The sequence below is a fragment of the Amia ocellicauda genome, chromosome 15 (assembly GCF_036373705.1).
Source record: "Amia ocellicauda isolate fAmiCal2 chromosome 15, fAmiCal2.hap1, whole genome shotgun sequence".
Classification (NCBI taxonomy): domain Eukaryota; kingdom Metazoa; phylum Chordata; class Actinopteri; order Amiiformes; family Amiidae; genus Amia; species Amia ocellicauda.
Window position 1 is genome coordinate 6450997 of NC_089864.1, and position 19991 is coordinate 6470987.

The following is a 19991-nucleotide window of genomic DNA, read 5'->3' on the forward strand; positions in this document are numbered from 1 at the left end:
AAGTACGGTCCACATTTAGATCTTTCTGAAATTGAGTGAGGAAATGAATGGGCTGGGGGCACACAACACCGGTGCAATCTTGTTTTGTGTTTTGACATACATCATCGCATATATTGCTCATTAACATCCTCTGTTTGGGTTTGCACTTTACCCGATCTGCATTTCTCCCATCATCTTGAAAAACAAACAAACGAATTAACAGATATATAAATCGCTACATCACACAACAGCAGCAGCAGAAGTGCTGCCATCACACACTTGGCTGTAATAAATGGGGCCTCACATTTACTGATTACCACTATTAGCTTTTATTTCTGATATTTGTTCACTTCTCTTTCTGTTTGTTTTCCTACCACAGCATCAGTAGCACCGCTTGGTTTAATGAACTGTATAAAGAAACTCGCTTGGTGCAGAGTGCTTTGCAGGGTCTTTCTGAAATATTTCCAAACGTTGCATTAGGCAGGCGACTACTGGGGATGGGGGGGATGGGGGGATGGGGGGATGGGGGGAGGGGGGATTGTATTAATGCATCACAACCTAAAACCTCAGGAGCACCATGCAGCACAACAATGCATAAATCATTAATTCTGAGCTCCTACATTCATATTGACACATGATGAAGCTGTGGTGACTCCATTAGAGCTTTCTGGAGCGAGAGAAGCAGAAGGAAATGTTCTAGATGACTGAGAAGAAGAAGAAGAAAAGATGAGAGAGCAGGGGCCATTAATGTCATTTCACACCACCCTACTTAATGCTATCATTATCTTTACACATTGGAGACCCTTACATATTTTCTTGGCCACTGGCTGGTTCTCTGTTTGCTTAGAGGAGGGTGGCCATAATAATGACACTGCATGGTTATAAATTGCCAGATAATGAGAGGCCTTGATGGTGTTTTCAGACAGGTGGTTCTGCTCTGAGGAGACCAGAGACCAACTAATTTCTCGGACTCAGTGATGGGCAGCTCGTTTTGCTGGTCCCTGGGGTCCTGAGTTACCCATATAGTCCCCATCGGCTGCAAAACGTCTTTGCACGGCCATAAACGGCATTGCGTGATAGTTATATGTTGCCATTCAGCGAGGCAAGTTGTAAAAGCCAAGGCATGCCAGAGGAAAAGATACAAACACGGCCGAGGTGTGAGCCCACGAGGAGGTGGCATTTTTTTTTGTGTAGGAACAGGATTGTCAGCGTCAGGCTGCGTTTAGAGTCGGCCAGCGTTTATGAGTGAGAACAGCTGTGAACTGAAGTCATGTCAGGTTAGCCTTGGCTGGGGGAAAGGTATGCAATAAAAGCTGCTGTCAGTCGGCTCTCCGGCACCTCCGTTGGATTTCGGTTGTCCTGGTAACATTGACATGGATTTGCCGCCCCCCCTGAGCGCCGTGCGATCTCTGGCCTCGGTAACAACGACACGCTGCCTGGAGGATCGCTCAATAGCGTGGTTAAATGAACTTTTAAGGACTGTTTAACTAGGTTCTGCAGATCTAATAGATGCTCTATTATCAGGGTAGAAGGCACTTTGGGTTGCTTTGTTAAAAAAGCAAACGCAAACTGTTTTCATATGTTTTTGTGGGACAATAAACCACTTATTAGATCGCTTTTATAGTTCATCACTGTTACTTTTGGTAAGAAGACTGGGGGGCTGTGCAATTGTAATACACGCAGTGCTATTCGATTCTTTTAATGGTTATTTATTTCATTCATTAGGTGCTAATGTTTCACAATGGGAATGTAATTGAACCACTTAGAGTAAACAGCGCCTCTTTCTTTTTTAATTAAACTGGGAGTCTCCTATTCCGAGACTGCAGTGTGTATTTGCCTGGAATGATATCAATGGACACACACCTCCCATAACTAAAATTAACCGATTTTAATATTAGTTGGACTCGTGTATTACTAAGTGAATGGAAACACCCTGTGGCTGCCCGAACACTGGCTTGTGTGTTATTGCTAATAGGCACCTTTCCAATAAACACAAACCCCAGCCCAGTGCTGTGGTCTTCACCTGACTGAATGGCTTCTGTCTATTGCACAGTACGGATAGAAAGCTGCAATTTAGTTGGAATTAAACACTCTAATTTATCCAGTGTGCTTTCATAAGTAGCTTACGATGCTTTGTGCGCTTGCAAGGCATAACACATCAATTACCTTTCTGTTGCCTTCAAATAGGATTGAACTGAATGACTAAACCACTCTATAATTTTGCAGTGGCTGTGTCTAATGTTGTTAAATTGTGTACAGTAAACTCTGAAAGTGGCATTTATATTACAGTAAAACCTCTAACTGCCTAGACGAGACCCTGTTATTTCACATACCACCTATGTAGGTTAGACATGGGAATGTGCCTGTCCGGGTGATTATTTGTTTAATTTAATATGCCACTGATGAATAAATCAAGAATGTTATTATCCAGATGGAATGTAAGATAAGTGTGTTATTTAAAAAGGAAAAACCCTTTTAATTCTTGAAATATTTCAATCTGTTTCTATATTCTGACATTCATAGAATACATTTTGTCTTCAGACCAACCAAAGATGTACAGGAAGTTCTGGCTAACAGAAACCCACAAGCAGGTGTTACGAATGGGAATTTATTGTTGGTGGGGGGGGTCAATAGCCTAACTATAAAAAGACTCCAAGCTGTTGCTCAGCTGTGGAGAGAAAGCTCTTCACCACAGAATCTTGTGTGTCACTTCTACTCTTAAACAGCACACCTCTTTGTTCACAATGTTGCTCTCGATTAGGAAGAGTTTGTCTTTCAAGCTTTTCAGGACAACTATCTCAGTTTCAATTACATGGCTTACATGTCTGTGTGTGAATAAGTAAAGCACCTGATTTTCCTGTTCAGTCATATTAGCAACTTAAAACAGTGACAAGTTTAAGTCTCACCAAAATGTGGCAGTTGTCAAAGGCTATAGCAGTGCTGTATCGGGGTGTCACGATAAATTGTTTTACGACTTCCTGGAGAGGAACTTTTTGTGGTGAAGAACTGTTACAATTTGGAAATGTGATAGAATTCAACAGACAAATTACATATATACTTTACTTCTACACCTTAATCAAAACATGAGCACATAATCATATTTTGAGAAACTGCAATAGATGTCCTTTACGATCCTCACTGTTCTTGACAGTGATTTTCCACACAGATGACAAGTCATAAATATGTGTAAAAGGCAATGTACTTCAGTGTGTTTTTAAGGTTAATAGGAGGGTGGGGTATTTTTGAGGAATAACTACATTTTACAGAGGAAGTCTGTGCATCACCCATTACTGTACTAGAATGGTTATTATTTGACATGGAAGATGTATTGCACTGTGGTTTCAGTTTCCTGAGTAAAGGCAATTTTGGTTAATGACACTCATTCACCAGGAGACACAAGTGCACCATATATAGGCCAATGCATTAAAATAAGTTTACATCACCATCCATGTGTAATATTCAAATATATGTCACATTTCTATACCTGGCACATTTTTCATACATTTATAGTTATGAAAACATACCAAACGGATGGTTCTTATTTTTCTTAATCCTCAAATATTGGTGAGCATCTGCTTCTCCTAAAAACATAATGAAAAAAAAAAAAAAATCCACAACAAAGTGACAGATTTGACACATCTATAATACTCACTGGCACAGAAGAATTGCCATTAATTTGATTTTAAAAAACAAATGATGAGCCAACCAACGCAGTGGCAAATGTGCGGGGCGAGTCTGTGTGGGCGAAGGAGAGCGCACTTTTAATGGGTAAAGCGAGCCGCCGTGTAGTAAAATACCCTCTAGTCTTTGCAGATTCATTATGAATCGAGGAAGCATATTCGCTCTCTCACAAGCTTTGACATTCATTACTGCGGACTTTGCTGGAACGCTCCTCCAGAGCAAGGGAGAATGTGTCTGAGCAGGAACAGCACAATATAGCATGTACCGGTTTACTATTCACTATAAAATGAGTCACAGGGTGGAATCGAGCCTTTTTTTCTCTTCTGCAGATCTCACCAGCTTTGGGTGCCAGTCGTGGTGCCGTGGCAATCACAGGAAAGTTCTCCACCGGGGCTTGTATACAATTACATAAATAAATATAAAACGCAGAAAATAGAAACACGAGAGCTCGAGTCATCACTTGTAATCAGCCTTCCTTTCAGAGGCACCGTGTTTCAGCAGGGCACACATAGCAGCAGGTATGTGACGCTGCACATTAGTGCTGTGGGGAGGTAGCCTGTAATTTGTATAGCATCTGGAATAGCGTTTTTGGAGAGTAATAGCTTTTTATTTTCTGCCCAAATGAAGTTCCCCACTGTTTTCCCCTTCTATTTGTATTTTCCCCTGATTATTTTAGAAGATTTATATTTTAAGACCTGAAATATAGATGAAATATGTTTGTATTTGACCTATATCACTTCAGAAAGGGTTAAAATACACTGAATCACATATTTTCCTCAAAAGCTTAGGAAACTGTTGTGAAGTAGCATCATACAAACTGATGATACCCGATACTGTTTTGTAACTTATCTGAGAAAGGGAAGTACATTTTATCTCTGTATTATAGTCATTCTATGTAAAAAAATAAAAAAAAATACTTGTTTTCCTAATTTTATGGAATGATTTAATATAATTTAAGTGGGCAGCTCTGATCATGTCTATATATAGGCCTTGGATAGTTAAACTACTTTTGATTTTTATTAATTGGATTCTTCTGTGCAAATTTCAATAGTGCATTCACCCCCCACCAATATTCAAATTGAGATGTCTTCAAATGTGCAGTGACTAGGGGGATAGATGTGTACTAATGGACAATAAGTGTTGGTTTATTTCGTATCACAGGAGACCTTATCCGCATATCCTGTTATTGTTCGATATGACACACCGGCTCTGAAACTATTTTTAGGATGAATGAGACCGAATTCAGTGCCTGAACCTTTTCGCTGTAGAGGAACCTTCTGGACTGTGAGCTTCTCAGTGGAAAGCCTCTCGCAGAAGAATGGGACTTCTGATTTGAGACCGCAGGCTGCACTTATGTAGCTTCTGCCTCCACTGGTGGTGTTTGACAGATAAAGGATGACTCTTTCCTTGTTGTCCTTCACAGCAGGTTTTCTCTCCCCCTCCCCCAGACTGGTGATCCAATCTCCATTTCTCTTACTATATGAACACTTACAGATAATAGATCAAATACCACCAGCTTCATCTCTGTCCAATCACTCTCATATCCTGACTGTTAAACGTTTGATGTGTTAAAGGCTCTCCTCTAAGCTGAATTAATTGTCCTGGCGATTATGCTTTATTTGCCAGATCCTTTAGATAGCTGGGTGACAGTTTCATATCACCCTTGTCTATATCATAGGATGGGCTGTAATTAAACTCCCAGCATAAGCTGTAACCTACAGCACTTCTATTATTTATTCAAGTTTTGAATATTTTATAAGTACCCATAACGGAACAAATCCCACAGTGCGTTGACTGAAATTAAAAAGCGGACCTTGGCCAACCCGCTGTGCCCAATGGACTCCACAGGTGTCCCTGGGAAAACTTGAATTCTCTGCTTCTCGGATACTTGTCGGAAGCTCAGTTTGAAGCCATGACGTATGTATTCAAATGCCCACTTTGCTTCTGTTAATATTTGATGGTAGACTGGACTAAGGAGGAAGTCCCTTATACATTCAGAGAACTGGAAAGCAATTTCCTAACCTCACAGGGACGTGTCAGCCTGAAGAACGGCCCGTCAAAGTGAAGGACAAGTCATCGTGAAACATCTCCAGCCGACATCTTCCTTCGCGGAAAGGTTATTTCCCTGTCTGTGGAAATATGTCAAGAGAGCCGGGACAGCAGGCTTGTATATTTTCATCTGAAGGTAGCATAGCAGAGGCTGAGGAGTATCACTTTGCGATGCCTCACAGCCTCTCTGTACATCATACCTACATTCGTGCCTATCAGGGTGGATGCCTGTTTTAAGTAACACAAGGCGACATTTAAAGTGTTTTAACCCATATGGGTTCCTTCTCATTAGCTATGCGTGTTAAACATCCGTCACGGAAAGCACGCAACATATGCTTATCTGTTTTCAGTCTTTCAGAAATACTCATGATGTGCCCAAGCCATTAAATATTAAAGACGGGTTGTCAATAATTAATCTTCAGCAATAGGGCAGTGTAGTATTTTAGCTGGCAACGGTTGCTTGTAGTAGTGGTGTCTCTGCCTCTCCCTATTGGTTTGTGTTTGGCTTTTAGATTCCTCGTTGAAGTGTGTATTGAAATGACGTCTTTTGAATTTCTTCATCTGCGCAGGCTGTGCAGCTGCTTAAGTGGAGGGGCTTCATTTAACGCCTGAAGAAAAATGGGATGACTTTGAAGCTAAGCATGGCTGCCAAACTGCAGATAGATAATGGCTTTCACTATTGTGGGCACGCACACCGAGGCACGGGCCTTAATAGGGATCACTTTACTGCAGCAGGGCCATTCCTGCAGGAAGAAACCTATAGAACAAAAAGCTGGAGTGAATTCACAGTCGCTGCGCCTTTACACATTTGCTATTGTAGAGAGAAAATCAAACATAAAAGACAGAACATGTGCCACTTACTGAGGAGGATAGCTGAGACGCAGACCCGTGTGAGCATCTCTCCGCACTTTGTAAGCGATGACGAGATGCACACTGTGTCGTATGTCAGATTATTTTGTCACGATTGATAATGAGGAATTGTCGACTGGAGGGGTGGCAGGATCTGGGTGATCCTAGCGAATTGACGACTTGGGGGTATGCCAGACAGCCAATCCGTACCTGCTTGCATTCTCACTAAAACGATGATGTTCTTAATTGATAATGGGGGCTTCTGCTGTTGAACAGTTGTGTAAGGTTAGGCCTATTTGTTATGTAGTTACCAAAACAGGTAACTTATTTTTTTTTACTTTTTAAAACAAAGAAAAAAAAATTGCTCTCACTTCCTGAAAAAAAAAAAAAAATATATATATATATATATATATATATATATATATATATATGTATGTATATGTATGTGTATATATATGTATGTATATGTATGTGTATATATATATATATATGTATGTATATATATATATGTATATATATATATGTATGTATATATGTATATGTGTATATATATATGTATATGTATGTATATATATATGTATATATATGTATGTATATATATATATATATATATATATATATATATATATATATATGTGTGTGTGTGTGTGTGTGTATATATATATATATATATATATGTGTGTGTGTGTGTGTATATATATATATATATATATATATATATATATATATATATATGTATGTATGTATGTATGTGTATATATATATATATATATATATATATATATATGTATGTATACATGTGGTTGGCTGGAAAAACTGAAATTCATACCTATGGTGATTATATGCTTATACCCTGGCCTGCTTATTTCACGGTGTGGATGATGATTAATGGGCTAAAATTATAAATGCTGCACATAGTTTGATTGTAAAAAGCAAAATTAACATTTGGTTTGTTATTTAAAGTCAACTAAGTGTTGGGAATTCCTTTTTCTTGAGCAAGGCGGCAGATAATCAAAATTAGTGATGTATATTGTTTCGTACATACCTGTTGCCAATGGCAAAATTAGCAGCACTTGATAATGACTCGAGAAACAGGTGCTTGGTTGTCTGCTGGCTACACTCATAGACGGGGAAAGCTTGAGAATTATTCATCAGGTCAGAGCTCTATTTTACTTTGGAGAGACTTCTCGGAAAAACAAGAGTGCCTGTTTATTACCAAACTGCCATTCGGTATAGGCAGTTTAAACCCTCATTTGTCAATTTCATGCTCTAGTAAGTTGTTGCTGTGGATAATGAAATAATTAAGCTTGTACGTCTCCGAGACGATCGTGTGGAAAGGACCCAATCACAAAATGCAGAAGCTTAATTTCAGGCCCTCCACAGTCTTGTATTGCGCAGAGGCCTCCGGACCATTTATCAGAGTGTCAGACAAAGTGACATGGGAGCTCTCGGCAAAACACGCCTTGTAGGATGAACAGAATGGCTATAATGATGCAATTTATGGCTGTACATTAATTCCCCATAAATAATAGAGATGTTATCCTGAATTACACACACAGAAAAGTATTCTTACATGGCAATGTTCTGACAAAATGAGATGTTAACACACCCCACAAGTGCATGCGCGGTGATGCTGTAAAATCACATCAATCTGGATATTAAACGAAGAACGTGTTTTAGTCGGAGCAACAGGGCAGCCGCGTTGGTGTCTGAGATCTGTGTGACACTTTGAGGCCTCGTGAGAAATATTCTTTGGGCGGATTCTCGAATCTAATGTTTTCTTCTCTTTATTTCTTTTCAGAAATCTCTTGGACAGAGACACGTTTTCCAAGTCAGACCCAAGTAAGTGGATTCTTGTGTTTATGTTTTATTCCATGTTTAAAATTTTAGACACAAGCAAGTGTACTAAGGCTGATGTGAATTATCCAGGCGTTTGGGTCTCCTAGATAAGACTATAACGCCACTCCCTCCCCCTCCACACAGACACACACACACACACACGATTTTCTCAAAACTGTCTTCATCTTTACTCAGTCAACTAATACACAATATAACCTACTACATCTGCTGCTTTAATAACAGCACACATCTAAATCAAACACTTAAAGGTTGAATTTCAGTGAGTGTTGATCAAAACTTAACCTGTTTTCTGTTAAAGCTCGTGACCCTCTGTGAATTTGAGACTTCACATTTCTCACACGTCTCTAAAGTCAACTGGACAGTTGTTTTCAGAAACTGCAGGATAAAAGTTCAATTTGAAATGTAATGTTAAAATCCCCGGAAATGAAACGTGAATCACTGCTTTAAGAATATTTTTTTCATTTTGATTCCACAGCATTAACAGACCAGAGCGCTGGTGTTCAAACAAGTAGAAACCCTATCTGCCAACAGATAAGGCTAAAGAAAAATGGGGGGAAAAATGAACAAATACCACAGCACTCTATAATTAGGGACCTTCAATTTCAGTTGTGTTCTTGTCTAGTTACCTTGTAGTAGATTTCAATCTAAAGTGCTTTCTTAATTTAAACGCAGTAGAAAGCTATGAATCATCGCTTTGATGAGGCATTTTTTCGTAGCAGTGACACACAGAAGGAGAATACAAAGATACCAGTGTGGAGTTAAAACACACACACAAGAGCTGGAGTGTTGCCAAAGCCAGGGGAAAGCGAGAGGGAAACGCTTCACATATTTTTCAATAGCTCCTTGAAGAGGTGTCAGCAATAAACAGTAATAGTCAAGTTGGTAAAATGAAGGCCTTCGTCTGTGACACCCAGCAGAGAGGGAAACCTTATGTTTTGCTAAATATATATATATATTTTGTAGAAGTCACAAGCTTTTTGCAGCAAAGTCATTCGTCCTGAAGATGAGGCTAAATTTAGTTTGGTTCTCGTAGGAGAGTGGCGGCGGAGAAAGCAGCAGCCTACAGTGAAACACATTGGAAGCAACACTGGGGTGTGGCAGCTTAAGCTAATGGGGGATTTCAGTGACACTATACCGAATAATGACTCGTGTTAATCAGAAGTCAGTTCGCTTCTTTGTCTCCATGTGTATCGAACGATCATTTGCATCATTCACTTCGATTCTTAAAAGCCTTCTCATGTTTCCCACGTGTACGTTTATATAATTGATAGAAAGTTGAGGCGGCTGTTTTTTCTCCCTTCCTATTCTAAATCCTATTAAGTATAGATTTCGACCAGTCATCAGAGTCATAAGGCATCAGGTTAATGACTCAAACTAAAGAGTATGCCTTAATAAGTGTCTCTGTCTGTCGAGTAGGTGCTCCACTTTGTGTATTTTTACTGACAGTGATTATTAAGGGAAATGTCAGTAAATATGTAACTTCTATTTATAGCTGAATGAGTTACAGAATTTGAAACATTGTTAATCAAGCATTGTTTTGTCATTAATTGTTGATATCTCCAAAATTTGGAGCAGGAGAATAACCATACAGATTGCCATTACATTTATTTCTACCTCTGCTATGTATTCAGACTGCGGTAGAGTAATGGGGCGATTCCACATAGGTAGAATGGAAAAATTGGTCAATTTCCAAAAATATATACTTGTGGACAAGGTTTCAATAGGTTTAGATAGATCGTTTACATGAACAGCAAAATAACCCTCTGCCAAAGCAATGAGGTATTTTGTAAGGTTGGCATCTATGTCAGTATTGCATGGAGTTACCCAATATTACTGTTCGTGAATGCCAGCCTACCTTCTACTTTTTTTAATGAATTGAAAACGGTTAATCTTTCATCACAAGACCAGTTTCTCAGATGTTGAGGAAATGTCTGTGTGTTTATGGAGTTACCGAGGCATACGGAGAGCCCTCTTGCCGGCAGACATCAGCAGACTGACACTGTTGGCTGAGGTCCCTTAACAAGGATACTGTTGCCCCGAGAAGCTGATCTCATTAGTTTACAAGCGGAGGAGACAGTTGTCAGTTTAATTAAAAACAGGGAACAGTTTGGCTTGTTAGGGTCCAGAGATACTTTGATTATTTTACTTTCTGGCCTGAGTTTTTCATTTTTATACGCACAGAAAATCTGCCTTTTGTTACGGCAAATATGTTCTCTAACTACATATTGTATATTGGGATCAGTTGATGCCAGATAGCACATACTGTTTGGCCAAATTTGGAGGACACTGCGGTTCTCTTAACTTACTGTACATTAATGTCAACTGCAGATGATATTTTAAATGTTATGTTTATTATGAAAGTTAATCGTACGCACATCCAACTTGTTAAGCAGGTGCAGGGTACACAGAAATATGTAAGGGCAATAAAAGAGAAGTACCCACACACCCACCACAGCTCCAATGCACAAATGAAAGTACTTATTGTAGCCCAGGCTTCACAGGTTTTAATCACAAACAACGTTTTGATCTACATCAGGACATCATTGTGTTTAACATTTGTAGTATACCTCTGCATGTACACACAGGTGATATTGTTACTGGTTGTGTTTACAGTAGTTCTTGTATTTCTGGTTTTGCGATGCCAACAGTGAGAGAAACTGTAAGAAGCAAATGCACACATTTCTAGAGTTACTACATTGTCTTTTGTCTCTTACAGGTTCATAATAAAGTTAATTAGCAGCTTGCCTGTTGGAAAGGTCACAACAAAAACACGAAATTCGATTTCACGGAGTGCTATTTAACAGACATTTTCAAGGGACATTTCTCAGAAGCACAGATATCCGGTTGTTGTGTACAAATCATTGCCTGGCCACTGTATATCACATTAAAATGCAATGCTGCCTCTCACTGTTTTCCATGTACTTAATCCATGTACCTCTTTGTCTGTCTAATGAGGGCTTTTCATATTATTTAGGCCATAATACACTTTCAATTACCTGAGGCTTTATTAATACAAGTACCGAGCGGGTAACAGGTTTTATTGGATTATTGTAGGAAGAAATTATAGTACATTTATTTAGATATCATATTAAGTTGGTTCTTGGTTGAAGTGTTTCTGTTGTTATTGATTTATTTTTAAACAGAGGCCCTAACCCTGGCCATCTTATCATTATTATTTGAATATTTAAAATGTACTAGTGAACAACAAGTCGGACAAACCAATGAAACTCTACTACTTACAGATAATTGAATATATAAAAGAGATCTTACTACTAATAATATGAAAAAGAAAATGTCCATAAATGCTTTAAATCAAATGAGGAACAAACCATCTGAAACCAAGATAAATGTAATCATCCAGTGATTAAAAACAGCTGTCAGCATCATTTAAACACAATCATTTCTCACACAAATGACTAATTCATATAATTCTTTAAATACCTAAAAATGAATAAACATGTATGTAAGTCAACAACATATACATGAATACAAGGCTGAAATAAATCTATAATGCATGAAATGAAGAAAGAAGTGAACATCCAGTTCCTCATTAATGCCACCAGGAGACACAGCGCCCAAAGAACGAGTCCAATACACTTGTCCATTTAAAACCAAAAAAACCAACATCACCGCCCCTGTGAGGAACATGATTAATTCAGCGCTAATAAACGTGCACACAGAAGCAGAAAGATTACATTCCTATGCATTCGCCACGTTTAGGAAAACAGTCACGTTTCTTTAGAACAAACGACAGTAATCGTCTGTTCTGCATACCTGCTGTGAGCTGTGTCTGAAACATCCTGCTGTGTTTGTGTGTGTTTGTGCATCTGTCGATGTGTGTGTGTGTGTGTGTGTGTGTGTGTGTGTGTGTGTGTGTGTGCGTGTGCGTGTGCGTGTGCGTGTGCGTGTGTACCTGCTTGCATTTTTTCCAGCCTCCTCCAGAAATGTACAGATCCCAGATTGGCCGAATACATCTAATTCGGTGAAATCCAATTTCCCGGGCTTCTGCTGTTGTCTAAACTAAACATTTTAAACATTAGAAAAAGTTCTCGAAAATAATATATTCATTTATCATCTCCTGTTATTAAATGCACAGTGCAAGAGAGATGCATTTTTCTGTGTGAGCAATAAGATAATTCAAGACTAGTGGCATTGGACACATCTTTAGCTGGTGGCAGGTGGACTCTACTAATGAAAAAAAAAAACAGATGCTGCCTGTTTTTTAATTTTTTCATTTTGAACTAATTAAATTGAAATGTAGTATTAGCCACTCATGTTTGTTTTATTTAATTTAATTTTTAATCTTGAGAGCCCAGCTTTACCCAACTGAAATGATTAGTTAATGGCTTTGCACTGTTCACAATCTACCTTTTCATTTCTGTTTGTTTTTTTTACTGGCAACTTAAAAAATATTATTCCTTTCCAAATGCTTTGTGTTCACTGTATTTCTGTTTCCTTTTGTTTTCTTTCAGGCCTTTTTATTCTACTTTTCTGCCTTCTGTCTTGCTATTCATGTATTCCAGTAACCTTGCATGAATTTCTGTAAGTTTTCCTTATTGTTCCTTTTAATTTACTGTGTCTCTGTGAGACGTTCGTGCATTGTTGAATGTTGCTAAAAACAAAGAACTATTCGCTTCTCACGATTAGTCAATGTCAAGGAAATCTACTTACTGCTTGGCACATTTAACCCATTATTTCAGGAAATGCACAGCACATAAGCTAAACTAATGCCCATTAAGGTTGAGTGTATATGTGAAAAGTATTAGTGAAGGGTTATGTACCAGTTTGCAGACCAGATAAAGTTCATGTTGCTTCCTGTATGTCTTTGTTAGTAGAAATGCCCAACTGTTTCTTTTAGAAGAAAGTACAGTACCATGGTTTGATCCTCAAACACAATAAGGTTTACATTTGTTAGTCAGGGCTAATAAGGTTAAGAAAGTAAGTGGCGAGGCATAACCTGTGTCCAGGCCTTTCCTAGTCTGCCGTTGGTCTTCAGCGAACTGGAAACAATTCTGTTAAGAATAAGCCAGGATCGTTTTGTTGTTGCTGTTGTTGTTGTCGTCTCCAAAGGCCAGTGCTTATCTCATTGCTGAACAAAAGGTAAATGTTTGCCAGTGTGCAGCGTAGCTCTCTGGACACCTGCCACACATCTGTGGGAGCTTGCAGGCCACTTGTCACGGTCTCCGGGGCCAGGCCTTCTCTCACTCCCGTGAAAACCTCACACTCGGCCGAGCTGTTTTGTTGTGTAATTAGTATGTGCATAAAGAAAATATATTGCACTTGAGTCCTGGCCAACAAAATGTGTGAGATGAAGTATGTCAGGAGAAATGAAAAGCACTGAGAACTGATTGTTCCTTTTATAAACTAAGCGCATCCACTTTTATCTTTTATCACCATTATTGGTTTTCAAGAACATCTGCAAGGTTACTAAACAATCAGACATGGTGTTTGTCCCTTATATACTGTAAACACCATACTGAATTATTAAGGTCTAATTCATTTGGTAGAAATAATACAGTAGGCCTTTAAAAAGAGATCAAAAGTGTGAAACTTTCAGACTTTGTAAGGTTACCGATCTGCATGTTGTAGATTTCCAAGAACTGCAGATAGACACTATATTTGAAAGCATTTTATATAATTATTTGGTACATTTATAGTGACTTTGTGTCTACATCTTGAGTCCAATTTGTACTTGATTGGCAAAGTTCAGTCCTTAATCAAACCATAACCATAATTAGATGTGTTTTTACAGAAACGGAGAGCACAAACCGCACAAACGTTTTTTCAATAGTGCAATTCTGTATTTCGGGTGAGTTTCAGTTTCATCGTATTTCCCTAGAATGTATGTTGTTTGACTAGTCTGAAATGTGTGTTACATAATTGATGCAGGTGAGCAAATCTCATGTAACGAGTTGAAACGTATTCCTGTCCGACTGCGTCCCATCGCCCTTCAGAGAACCTCCCAGTGGCACTAATTCTCTCTCATACCAGGGGAGATAAACTCTTCCTGGAACATATCATGCAATTCATTAAGGAATAATTTACTGTAACCACCATAGTAAGAACCTCAGTATGGGTTCTTCTTCTGGATGGCGGCCATGTGATTTGGTGGAAAACGTGCCTGTTGAAATTGTTTATGATTTTATTAAAACTGAATATCTACTTTGAGGGCTGGTTTCACAGACCCAAATTGGCACAGACCATTGACTACTCAGAGTCATTTTAGGTAGTAGTGCTAATCAAGGTCTGTGAATCCAGACATTTATTTTTTCAGACCGCTATTAGCACCAGACTCTGTATAAAGGCAACTTTCAAATTAGGAGTAATATACTGACATTGGAAGATTTGTATATAGTTTATTTAATTATAAAAAATCTAAATATTAGTAATTGTCTGGTCATTTTTTGATTATTTTACCTCATTTGTTTGTTTTCTTCTGTTTCTGCAGTTTGCGTTTTATATACCCAAGGAATCGGCAATAAAGAATGGAGAGAAGTAAGTATAATAAATCTAAATAATGCAACGTTCGCCATTCCTGTGTACGTCTAACTGATATTGTACACTTTCCAGTCTTGGACCAGCAGTAGTAGCTGTGCTGGCTAGTACTTGATCAATGCATGTAAACACAGTGAGGAAGGACATGTAACACTACTACTAGAACAAGTCATTACAAGGACATCAAGACCCTATGTAAGTCAGGCATTTATGTGTATCGCACGTATAATAAAGTGCAAAATTAAGAGAAGAAAACCAAAGAGAGCTGCCCACAGATCAGGTCTCAGTGGCATTGTTTCCATCATTACCATACTTCTCTTGAGGCAAGAAACTCTCGCTTTTATTTAGAAAAGACTTGCCAGAAGGGGTATTTTTAATCTTCTGGCCTTGTCACTTGGTTTTATTATTATTTTGTCAGCTTTCTTTTTGCGGAGATAAAGCTTTTTTATCTTGGTTCCTTTGTTTTTGCATTGTACAGTATGGCTTCAGGCCATTGTTTCCAGCCCTTCAGACTCTCAAATCGTCCCTTTGTATTGCAAGGTAGCTGTTGTGACAGAGCCGTGCTCAAATGTACATCTGGAAACTGTAGGGTACTATATGATATTTTAAAAAGGACGTAACCTACTTTTTTTATTTATGCAATTTATTTGACAAAGTTATTGTCATGAACGTATCTTTCTTAGTTGATCGTTTGATACACATTTATTACAACTGTGTAAGAGTCATGGGAATCATACAGTTTTTAATGAACACGTATGATGACTTCATAGAGCACGGAGCATCCAAAAATAGACAATAATAAGTGTTTATCGTCTTATTAATGCTTTTTATTTTGTATCCATTTAGAAATCATGAAAAAAACAGTATGACTATATCTCAACACTCACCGGATGTCTATTACTAAATGCTGCACTTTACTGCAATTTGTACCCATTAAGTAAAAGTCTTGGCATGCCGTTAAAGGATCTCATTAAGACAGCAGAACTTTAATTAATTCTGTAGAGATAATGAGTAGCTCGTCTAGTGTAGTTTCAGCAGACAACTGCACTCCAAGCATGATAACTGACATGGTTTGTTGAATTTGTGGTACAAAGTGTGAAGATGTACAGGTGCTTTATTAAGAAAAAGTAAATTGTTTTTCAGCTACGGGATGAATATGTTTTGCAAATGTGTCATAAAAAGCCGCGCAACTTCTGACTGATCCTCCTACAGAACGTGTGACTAGCATTGCAATGACAAAAGATGACAGTGTTTGAAAAAGTTTAGCGGAAATTGCAAGGATTTTATCACTAATGGCAATTTTGTTTTTCGCTGGAAATGTGTTTAATTACAACGGGTTCCTCTTTCACAGTTTGGGAGGACAGAAATGATCGACAACACTTTAAATCCGGATTTTGTACGGAAATTCATCTTGGACTATTTCTTCGAAGAGAGACAGAACCTCCGATTTGATTTGTAAGTAGACGCAAACATGAAAGTTTATTGTGTGTGTGCAAGTTGCAGTTGAAACTCAAACCCCAAGTCAACCAAAGTCGTAAAAGGAAATATTTGTCCCAGTGAACGGCAAAAACATTTCATGCAACTGTCCATTTGCAGGTCTTCACATGTGGTTAAACCAGTCAACATGCAACCCACAACTTTACTGAAAGTGAACCATGTCTGGAAACATGAAACTCTATCTCTATCTCTAACACCCAATCTTGTCCCCCATAGTCTTATATATTAGCAATCAGTCATGAATTCAAAAGCAATTACCCCACAGTTAATTTGTGTCTGTTTGCTTTTTGTACAATCCCATCATTCAGTGTAATAGGATTTAATAAGGTAAGTTATATTTCTCCTCAGATGTTGTGCCACAGACACAATATAAATATTTTCAGAGTTGCAAGAATACAACCCCACGAAGGCTTAATAAAGTATCCTATACGTAAACACACTACTTGGTGTAGCTTAGCCTTCCATCAGCTGTCTCTGTGTGTACAGGCAGTACTAGAGCATCATCACATCTTAAAATGTACAGTATAGGAAAGAAGTCCCCCTCATTGTAAACTGTGTCAGCGATGCCCTCTGAGGTTGTGTTTAAGAGCAAAGCATTCCAGCCGGGAGTTACACAAACCTGCCGATTGGGAAGTGAAACACAAACAAGTCCAGTTGTGCGCTCGCCTGGCCAGGGGCAGTGGTGGTGCACTGGACCATTATGTCCGAGGATCAGCCTTGCTGTTTTATGACAACCGCAGCCACGGCAGCAACCACAAAAAGCTTGGTATGTTTGTATGCATATCCCTGACTGTAATGAGCGTTTAGCCTTGAGGCTGGCAAATCAGTAACATCGCAGTGGGTACTCTTCGGGAAGTGGTGGTCCAGTGCATTAGGTGGGATTGTCATCCCTCAGAATAACGCCTTGTTCCGTTCGAGCACGTCTGGTTCTTTATCTCTACGATGCTCTTTAAAGCAGTGTAACATTAGTGAAACATTTCCCATGAGCAGACACAGTTATGAACACGCCTCAGGTTTAAGAAGGACCCTGTTAGGCATTGCATAACCTCAGCATATCAGAAATACTACTGGGACCGCAGAGCGAGCTTATCTCAAAATCGCCAGGAGCTGATGGGATTGTTCCAATCGTTCTCAAAGGAGCCATGGATGTTATTCACAGTTCAATAACTGCCATTTTTGAACAGTAACTTAAGACAGAGGATTGGGTGTGGGCGTGTAAAAACGGGGACAAAATTCAATCGGGTGACCTCAAAGCATTCTGTCTCTTACATTGAAGGTTACGAAAAGAGTATTTTAGGAACAGGAACAAAATACGGTTGTTTAAAAGAGCAATTCATTTCAACGGCGCAGTTACAAGAACGACAATATGTGAAACACTTTTATAGGGTTTCTTTTGAAATTGTTGCCTATGGATTTTTCTGGAGCTGAACTGCGAATGATTTCCAAATACACAGAGGTGTCTGGGGAGGTTTGCTCTCAAGTAGCCTAGGCACGGTTTAATCGCTGCGACTCCGGAGCATCCCTCCCGGCCATCGTCTGCACAGCGCGTGGGGGTGCTCCGAGGTATCTTTAAAAATAATCCAGCTGACAATTGCTCATAACCTCTTATCTTCGTTTAAGCTGGAGAACCCACAGCTCTTGCATTATTCTGGTCCTCAAAGCGCACGGAAGCATTTTAGCTGGGGAAGCACGACGCCCCAGTTCCAGGGTAGTTATCGCAAGGCCGATCACGCCTCTCACAGACCTATCACTTCCACTGTTATTGTATTACCGCCCGGTTAACACAATCATGACACATTTACATTTGTGGAATAAACAGTGACCGCCACATCATCGCGGCCGCAGCCAGCGATCTGAATTTTTCAGTATGCATTAGTCAGACTCCCCGACACGATATGACTAATCCTGTGTACATCGAGAGTGACTCTGACCTACTGCATGCCGAGCCGGGCTTGAATGTTGAAAGATGTCAGGTTGCGTTAACGTCAGATTCTTCCGGCAAATGAACTTGGCCATTAAGGAAGGAGAGGACTCTGAAATAAGGAGCAGAGCTGAGACTGAATGGAGACGACAAACACGTCTAGGTTGCTCAGTGCATTTTATTAGAGACTGCTTTAATTTCTAGTCGTCCTCTTATGCGGCTATATCTCTGTTCGAACATGATTTCAAGCATGCATTTGAAAAAGTATGTGTTCGATAAAAGGACATCGCCATCAATGTTCGAGAAATCAATGTTCATTTGATTATTATACTCCACCCCCCCCTCCCCAGTACATTCATGTCTTTTTAAGTTGAGCCTCCAAAAATAAAAGGCTTTTTACCTCATTGGGCAGGGAAAATACCGAATGAGCAATTGCATTTGAAAATCATTCTTTTCTAGGGGTTGTTTTTAATATTCATGTACATTTTCTCACATTTTGGATTTAACATTCACAAACCTATTTCAGTACAATACATAAGTGTACAAATGCGTGTTTAAAGGTACAGCCATTTCAGTATAAACTGCATGACACATTTACATGCGAAGGCAGGTACATCACAATGTAGTTCAGGAGGGGCTTCGCAGAGAAGGACGAGCCTCTCACGGTGCTGTGTGAGTCAGGCTCCGGTGGGAGGGAAAGCCCAGGGGGGATGTTTTGTGTCCATGACAGGCTGCCGAGCTGTTAGAGCTGTTTATACTTCACTTACGATGGATCGATCGGAAATTTCGTTCTAACTCACCCCCGTCCATGACTTTAATTTCCCTTTAATTGCTTCCTATTCATACACTTCTTTTTTTTCTATAATTAACTTCATACTGATTCATTCATATCCAGATTGCATTTTTATTTTGTATTATTTATTATGTGTTGCAGGCAGGTAGGCTGGCCTTAATTAGTTAATTGGCTAGAGTGCGGTCTCCCAAGTACGTCTCATTAGCATACCGTCCCTCCATTGGGTGATCATTCTGCCAATGAGACGCCTGTGGGAAATCGTCACTGCAGGTCAGGGCAACAGCTTTTTAAACGTGTTTTGTTAGAATATCTTTTGTGAGGTTATTCCTTCTGTTTTTCTAATGTTTTTCTGATATATAATGCAAACCATTGTATTTCCTTATTTGTATGTATTTCCTTAATGGGTCATTGTACTCATTTTCTTTAAAGGAATCTCTATTTTCCTCCACAAAATGATGATGATGATTTTTATTATCATCTTCATAATTTTTCTTGTAACCAGTCCCTCCCTGAAATATTTTTCTGCTAAAAAGTTGGTTTGAAGCAGTAATAATGTTTTAGTTTTAGTTTCAGCTGTCACCATACATCATCATTTTCTCTAGAGCAGGAAGTCATGTTAGTTATTGACGTTTTTTTGAATCACGTGTTTCTCTGAGGGAAATCTGGGCCTGCAGGGCTGGCGGTAATTTACGGTGTTTCAAAGGGATCTCTAAATTACCCAATTCCACAAACCACTCCCTGTCTAATTGATCATATTAAATGCCTTTAAATCTTTACAACCTGATTGTTTATGAACGACACAGAGAGCTACAAGATTTATAACTACAGAGTGAGCAGCCAGAGTTTCCAGTCCCGGCCCTGGAGAGA

General features: G+C 39.1%; 1 protein-coding gene across 3 annotated transcripts in view; it reads left to right on the top strand.

Moving 5' to 3' along the window:
* Window positions 1-19991, top strand: part of LOC136771331 (copine-8) — a 94117-nt gene that overhangs the window by 17202 nt on the left and 56924 nt on the right. For 2 of the 3 annotated variants that reach the window (XM_066723561.1, XM_066723562.1), the window contains exons 2-4: window positions 8360-8400; window positions 14867-14913; window positions 16265-16368. In XM_066723561.1, coding sequence (XP_066579658.1) covers window positions 8360-8400; window positions 14867-14913; window positions 16265-16368 — 192 coding nt within the window. Of the gene's footprint in view, window positions 1-8359; window positions 8401-14866; window positions 14914-16264; window positions 16369-19991 lie in introns of those variants that run through there. The other variant, XM_066723563.1, reaches the window with a different exon arrangement.